The 8,231-nt window shown below is 58.2% G+C and overlaps 1 protein-coding gene across 1 annotated transcript; it reads right to left on the reverse strand.

The window, feature by feature from the left end:
- Nucleotides 1-1,025: 1,025 nt before the first annotated feature.
- MED7 (mediator complex subunit 7) lies at nucleotides 1,026-8,020 on the reverse strand. Its single transcript, XM_055126739.1, has 2 exons — nucleotides 7,924-8,020; nucleotides 1,026-2,503 (listed from the first exon to the last, which is right to left on the reverse strand). Exon 2 carries the CDS (start codon nucleotides 2,480-2,482, stop codon nucleotides 1,757-1,759), a length of 726 nt encoding a protein of 241 aa, XP_054982714.1. The 5' UTR covers nucleotides 2,483-2,503; nucleotides 7,924-8,020; the 3' UTR covers nucleotides 1,026-1,756.
- Nucleotides 8,021-8,231: the final 211 nt, after the last annotated feature.

Here is an 8,231-nt window from a genome sequence, read left to right on the forward strand (position 1 = left end):
GCCGGAAATCCTGAGTGCCTTGCAAGCCCTGAGACTTCAAGAATGAAAACAATCCTCATTTAGTTTTTGTGGTTGTGGTTCCAAAGTTTAAAATCCAACCACCAGATACAGTCAGCTGCCTGTTTTTCCACACCCATAAGCTACTGTTTTTTCCTTTCATTTTTTTTTTTTGGGGGAAGGTGTTCATACCCAGTGGTGCTCAGGGGATCCTATGTGGTGCCAAGATCAGATAACGTGCAAGATTCACACACACACACACACACACACACACACACACACACACCCCTTTTACAAATAATGCCATGACTTGGAACGTTGTGGTAAATCTGCAAGAACTGTGAGACAGTCAGTAATTGATTTTATATCTCAACTCAATGTCAATACTCTTATTGACTTTGGGGCCACACGAGATAGTGCTCAGGGGACAAAATGGGGCGTTGGGGAAGGACGCCAGGTTGGCAAGTGCAAGGTGAATGCCCCCCTTCTCCCCGGGCCCCCTCCCCCCCTCGTCCTATTGATCCAGCCCTGGGGATTCTAGCTTCCTGGAATTTTCTTTCTTAGGGGTCGGTGTTTGGGCCAGACCCAGCTGGGCTCAGGACTTATTTTGTCACAGGCTTTAGAGACACAGGGAGTGAGAGGGAAGCCGTCAGGGAGGGCTCGGGGACGCCTAAGAGTCCTTCCTCTACCCCCCAAGGCACCCCCCTCCCCTCCTCCATCCAGCTGCAGCTCAGACTTCGGCAAGTCTGCCTTAAGCTTACAGGAAGTTCGTGACAGACAGTCCACTCCTGAAATGGATGAGACTGACAAGAAGAGTTACAGAAGGCACCGTCCGGGTTAGGGGCGAAGGGCTGAGACAGAGTCAAGGAGACGGCCCCGGGCTCCATCGGATCCCAGCCCAGGAGGGTCCCCGAGCACCAGGCCGGGAGCAGCTGTCGGAAGCCATCAAAGGAAGCCTGAAGAAGTTAGACCCCTGCGGGGCCCTGCTCCTTCCCCATGGCGCCTGTTCAGACACTGTGCCAACACGGTGGAACTTGAATTTCACATTTATTCAGCTTGACGGCCGGGATTTACCGTTCCTCGAGCCAATCGCCCTTCCGACTGAGGCTCTGATGGGGGAGAGGGGTCTCTTGCACGTGCCCCCGCCTCTCCCAAGACAGGACACAGGAACTCCGGCCTCGGAGCAGCCGGTTCTGCACCCCAAGGGGTTCTCACACTGGCCAGCGGCCCCTCACTGCCCGTGAGGTGTCGGAACTGCAGGAGGCGGCCCTTCCCGGGACTCGCAACCGCCTCTCCGTGAAGACTGGCCCAGTACAAACAAAACTAATGCATGAGGTCAAGTTGCGGGGGAGGGCGGCTGTTAGGAGACACACACACAGCCAGAACCTCCTCCTTTCTCAGGGTCTTTTCATTCATGTCATCCATCAAGACACACACACGCACACGCACACACACACACACACACACACAGAGCCAGAACCTTCTCCCTCCCTCAGGGTCTTTCATTCATGTCATCATCAATCAAGACACACAAAGCAGCGATCAAGACACACAAGGCAGTGTCCTTCACTCACACACACACACACACACACACACACACACACACACACACACACAGAGGCCCGCATCCCTCCCTCAGGGTCTTTCATTCATGTCATCATTGATCAAGACACACAAAGCGGCAATCAAAACACAGAAGGCAGCGCGTGCACACGCGCGCGCACACACACACACACACACACACGCCTGTCTCCCTCCCTCAGGGTCTTTCATTCATGTCATCGATCAAGACACACAAGGCCGCATCCTTCTCCAGGATCTGGTCCCGCCGGTGGCCGGCGCTGTCCCTCTGCGGGTCACTCTTGCCGGGCCCGCCCCCGCCCCCGCCGCCCCCGCCGCTGCCCCCGTCCTCCGCCTCCATGGGCTCCGCCTTGACGCGCGCGCCGGCCTCGGCGGGGGCCAGGTCGTCGGGCAGCGAGGCCAGGCAGGTGTGGATCATCTCGACAACGCGCTCCAGGTGCTTCTGGAAGCGCTCGGCCGTCTCGAGGCGCTGGCGCTTCTGCACCTCCATCATGACGCGCAGCGTCTCGCGCGCCTGGTGCGGCCGGTACTCGTTGATGAGGTGGTGCACGTGCACGAAGAGCAGCTTGAGGTCCTCCAGCTTCTCCTCGCGCTTGAGGCTGCCGGGGCTGCGGATGAGGATGTCCAGGAGGTCCAGGAAGTTGACAAGGATGGACATGGTGAGCTTCCGCAGCTCCTTCTTGTGGTCGAACTGCAGCGGGTGCAGCCGCTCGATGCCCTGGCTCTCCAGCGGGCGGATGATGAGGTCGTCGCACTGGAACTGGTTGCCGAACATCATGTAGCTGTCCTTGAGCGGCGGCGGCGGCCGGGGCGCCAGGCCCTCCTGCACGTTCTCGTCCGTGTACTCCTTGATGTACTGCATGGGGGGCGGCGGCAGGGCGCTCACCTGCTGGGGCTCGCCCATCCTGGCCGGCCGTGCGCGCACCTGCGGGACACACCCCCCGGCTTTTTAGTTGTTTGGTTTTTTTTTTTAGTTTTATAAAGCAGGTCACAGTCATTTCATTGCATGCGATATTCGGACAGCGATCCCGCCACCTTGACGCCTGCCCACCACCGCATTTCCGGTGTTTGCACCCCGCACCCTAATCCCCGCCCCGAAGCAGACCGAAATGGCGTATTTTGTATTGCTGGTCATGAAAAAACACTTGAAAATGTTACAAAAATAAAAAGTATCCTTAGAGGAAAGAGTGTGGGCGTTGCTTTATTTCACCCAGGGGCCATTAAGCCCTTCAGTAAGAGATCACTTACATGTTGTTAAAGGCTGAGCCTTATGTGCTTTATACATATATATGTATATATATTTATATTCATATATAAATATATATATTTATATATATACGTATATAAATGTATGTATACACACACACACACAGGCTGGAGCGATAGCACAGCGGTTGGGCGTTCGCCTTTCATGCGGCCGACCGAGTTCGATTCCTTCGCCCCTCTCGGAGAGCCCAGCAAGCTACCGAGAGTATCTAGCCTGCATGGCAGAGCCTGGCAAGCTCCCCGTGCATATTGGATATGCCAAAAACAGTCACAATAAGTCTCACAATGAGAGATGTTACTGGTGCCCGCTCGAACAAATCGATGACAGTGATATATATACACATATATACATATATATATGTTTAAAAAAATTTGTATTTCCCTCTGAGACTGGTTGCCTCCTGCTCTGAACCCTACCAAATGTGGCGGGTACTCCTGGAGTCTGGGTCGGGGAGTGTGGGTTGAAGCAGACCCCAAGATTTAGCACAGGGCTGCAGAAAGGTCCCGTCACTGGCCACCAACTTCCCTTCTGGGGTTCCTTCTCTCCCTTTTTTCTCCCACTCCCCGCGCCCCCCCCCCCCCTCAGTTTGGGATCTAAGACCAAGCCACTTCCTGAGTTTCTAAGGCTGCATTCACCACAGGTGGGGGAAGGCCCAGTATACAGCCCCACCCCCACCCAGTATCTACTCGATACTTTGATCAATGCCAAGAAACGTGCTGCTCTGCAGAAGGGAAATCTGGGCCCGACCCTTCGCCGCAGTGAGGCCCATTTCTCTTCTCTTTTTCCTCTTAGTTCTGGGGCGATGCCCGGGGGCTCCTCCTGGCTCTGCACTGGGGGATGACTCCTGGCGGGCTCCCGGGCAACCCCGAGCAACCCTATGGGCTGCCGGAGATCAAACTGGGGCCTGGAAAGCCAGTGCCCTCCCGGCGTACCGCCACCCCGGCCTCTCTACGGGCCGTCCCCCAGGGTGGTCCGCACTCGACAATGTCGAGCACCAGAGGGGACAAGTACGCGGCCAGAGGCAGCCCGATCACGTCGTGGACGGCCACCGGGTCAGCAAGGTGTGAAAACGGACGCCGTGGGCACCGCGCGTTCCTACGAGGTGGCAACCCGGGCCCACGGCCTCCCGAGGGCCCGCCCGGCTACTGCCACGAAGCCTGTCCGTCCGTCCTGCCGCCCTCCCTCCACCCGCTCTCCAAACCCAAAGCCCCGCGTCCTGGGTTGCTGCTCCGCCTGGGCTCAGCTGGGGCCGCACGGGCTCTGCTCTCAGCTAGGGACCCGCGGTCAGGGAAAGGAGAAGGCAGGCCGAGCAGGGCCCTGGCGCAGGGACGGGGTGCAGGGCCATGCCCACTGGGCAGCCCGCTCAGCCGCGTTCCCCTGGAGCTGCCGAGAGCAGAGCTTCCGTTAGGGGGGAAAAAACCTCTCTGACTTTGAGTGCGAGTAACCAATTCCCAAAACAAAACAACTACCCCCGATGTGGGTTGTTTTTTTGGTTTTCGGCCCCCACCAGGTGGTGCTCAGGGCTTACTCCCGGTGCTGTGCTCAGGAACCACTCCTAGTGGCTCTCGAGAGATCATATGGGGGGCTGGGGATCAAACCCAGGTCAGCTGTGTGCAAGGCAAATGCCCTACCGATGCACAAACATGTGCCTACCAGGACACACACACACACACACACACACACACACACACACACACACACACACACACACAACGATTTGTTAAACACTCCACCCACTTCAAAGGGACCACAAATGATTAGGAAACAATTTGGAAGTACACACTTCCCGGCTACAAATGTTGATTTTCACCCACAGTGTCTGAGCCTCCCAGGGGCCGTCGTCTGCTGCTGTAAGCACTTTCTTCTCCCTTGGGACAAAGCCCTTCCCACTACAAGACAAAACTGCATCTGAGTGTGCAGACAAGCACACTGTCTAGGCTAGAGCAAGGCCCACGCACAGGGTGATCACACGGGAGGCTCAGGGGCCAGACCCCCGCACCCCACCACTGTCCTGGGATAGGTGGGAAACCGGGCCCTCATTCTACTCCTGCCACAGGGGGCCCGGGACAATGAGGACCACAAACTTCAAGCTTAGGAAAATTCGAAATGGCGATAGGAAGGTATAATGGTGATGGGACTGGTGTTGAAATGCTGAATGTAATAAACTGTTGTGAACTTTATAAAAATAAAATTAATTAAAAAGAGAAAAAAAAGAGGAGCCCAGCTTTCTAATAGAAACCTTCCTAAGCTAACAAGAGGCAGCACTGGAAATGCTACTTTCTCTTGGTGGGGAGGAGGGGACATGCCCATTAGTGCTCAGGGGACCATACAGTGGTGGGGACTGAACCAGGGCTAGCTGTGGACAGGCAGGTGCCCTGACCCCCTGTCCTACCTCTTTGACCCTACTTTGATTTGTTTTTCTTTGCATCTATTTTCCAACTCCATCTCCACTAGAGGAAAGCACAACCGTTTCTGGATGGGCTGCCCGAGCCCAGTTCTTCCTCCAGCAAGCCCCCCACCCTCACCCCAAACAAGGCCTGAGAGACACTCCAGAGAAATGAACTTGCTTTTTGTTTTGCTTTTTGGCTCACACCCGGCGATGCACAGGGGTGACTCCTGGCTCTGCACTTAGAAATTACTCCTGGTGGTGCTCGGGGGACCCTATAGGATGCTGAGAATCGAACCTGGGTCGGCCGTGTGCAAGGCAAATGCCCTCCCCCTGTACCCCACCCCCCAACACACACACACTGTACTATCGCTCCAGCGCCGGAACGGAATTTGCTGGTGCGGCGACCTGACCCATATCTGGGGTGCTGGGCGCAAGAACCCCAGCTCCCACATGCAGAGTCTGTGCTCGCCCTTGAAGACACGTCCCCCACCCATGAACGGGCTTTTACAACACACGGACCCCTCCCTAAAAAAAAAAAAAAAAGGAAATGCAAACCTGAAATAAAGCTAAGGAAATCATTCAGACCAACACACTTGTTGCTGTTGTTTGTATCTTAGCATTGCTCGGGCGTGACTCGTGTGCTCCAGGGATCTCCCCGGGCAGGGCTCGGGGGACCATATGGGGTGCTGGGCATTGAAGCCGGGTCTATGGACTATAGCTGGACTATGGATTATGACTCCGGCCCTTTCTTTCTTTTTTTTTTTTTTTTTGCTTTTTGGGTCACACCCAGCGATGCTCAGGGGTTACTCCTGGCTTTGCACTCAGGAATTACTCCTGGCAGTGCTTGGGGGGACCATATGGGATACCGGGGATCGAACCCGGGTCGGCCGTGTGCAAGGCAAACGCCCTACCCACTGTGCTATCGCTCCGGCCCCGACTCTGGCCCTTTCATAAGCAAACCTGAAGGGGGCTGTCATCTAAGCCTGGAGGCTGGGAGGGCTCAGGGCATCCCCTCAGCCCTCAAACCCCGCATACCTCCCACGACGGGGTCCAGCAGGTCCTGCCTGATGGACAGCGTCCACTCACTCTGGAACTCACAGAGCGAGCCACCACACTAAGACAAGACCCCCTCCCCGCACCTGCCCCTCGAGGGGCGTGGAGGGGGGCCAGTATACTGCCCTGCCCAAGTCCCCGGCTGGGAATTCACACACATACACACACCTGATGGTAAAGGGAAACAAAGGCTGCGGGCACCAGAGTGGACGGCACCCCAAGGGCAGAGGCTGGTGCCACCTCGGCATTTTCCCGGACCGCTGCTGGCGCAGAGCAGGCAGGGCCGGGGGTTCACCCAGCCGTCCAACAGGAGGGCTGGACGAGTCCAGCCTGTGAGCAAGGGTACACTGCGGGGTGGACACTGGGGGGTGGGGGGAGGGAGGGGCCGAAGCGTGGCCCAGCGGCTGTCCTCTAACCCACTCCTCCCGACTCCCCAGTCTCTCCCACCTGCAGCGGGGGGCAGCCAGGAGCACAGAGTGCTGTGGCTCCGTTCGCTCTTCCAGCACTCAAGGACAAGCCCTGGGCGCCCTCTGGACGGCTCGCGGTCACTGCCTCCGCAGCACCCCACCTTCCCCAGGGCCGAGGCCAGGACACAGCAGACCCTGCAACCCACACCCGATCCAAAACCTGCTTTGGGGGGGATGGGTGCCCCTCTGCAGGGAAATGCCCAGGGTTCAGGGGTGAGTCTCAGATCTGCCCACCCCTTTTTTTTTTTTTTTTGCTTTTTGGGTCACACCCGGCGATGCACAGGGGTGACTCCTGGCTCTGCACTCAGGAATTACTCCTGGCGGTGCTCAGGGGACCCTATGGGATGCTGGGAATCAAACCCGGGTCGGCCGTGTGCAAGGCAAACGCCCTCCCCGCTGTGCTATCGCTCCAGCCCCAGATTCTCTTTTTTTTGGGGGGGAGAGGGGGGCGGTTAACACCAGGTGGTGCTGGGGACACCAAAGCAATGGTGGGCATGGAACCTAGGCTCCTGCCTATGAGGCAGGCCTTCGGTCAGCAGAAATACCTCTTTCTACTTTCATGCAAAATCGAATTTGCAGAGGAAAATGCAACTGACTTGCCTGGCCTTCACCTGGGGCTCCCACGTGTCCACGCCTGCCCTCACCAGCCTCAGTGGACCTCACCCGCCCACCCCTCCTCCTCCAGCAGTCCCCCCCCTCCACTCACGCCTGATTCCCCTCCTCCCAGCCGCCCCTGTAGGAGGCGTGGCTCCACGAAAGTAGGCGTGGCTTCACGAAAGCAGCCGGAGTTTGGTTGGCAGGGGCGTGGCCTCAAGAAAGCAGGCGTGGCTTCGCGAAAGCCGCCTTAGCCTGGCGATAGGGGCGTGGCTTCGTGTGTGCTGGGCGTGGCTTCCCGCGCGCCCACCCTAAGGACCCCAGTTCCCCTCAGGAGACCAAAGGACTCTCCAGGGCCATCCGAGTGGCCGCCTCTCGGGCCTCCCGGCGCCTTCCCCAGCCTCAGCCCCCGCTCCGAGCTCACCTCAAGAGTGGACCGGGGGGAGAGACACCCTTCCCCACTTTCGAGATCCCCGTCGGAACGCTCAACCCCACGCGCGCCCGCGGGACTCCCGTGAGCCCCGGTCGAGGCGCTCCGGGGCTCGGCCAAGCCGCCCCGTCCCCCGCCCACTCACCGCAGCGCCGAGTTTACCCTGCAAGCCGCCGCCTCCACCACCGCCGCCGCCGCCCAAACGCGACTTCCGGCCGGCGCCGCCGCCTCCCGGAAGGAGGCCTCCGCGCCACGCCTCCCGATTGGCTGCAAGAGCTGTCCTTTAGAGGAGGCTCTTGTCCCGCCTCCGCCAGCCGCGGACTGGCTAGTGCGCCTGCGCGCCTTCTCCCAAGGTGGCTTTCTCGTTGCCGGCGGGAGCTGGGGTGACAGCGCGGCTCTAACCCCAGTGAAAAGTAATGCAAGGGGTTGGAGCGATAGTGCAGAGGACGGGGC

The sequence above is a fragment of the Sorex araneus genome, chromosome 2 (genome assembly GCF_027595985.1).
Source record: "Sorex araneus isolate mSorAra2 chromosome 2, mSorAra2.pri, whole genome shotgun sequence".
NCBI classification, from domain to species: Eukaryota; Metazoa; Chordata; class Mammalia; order Eulipotyphla; family Soricidae; genus Sorex; species Sorex araneus.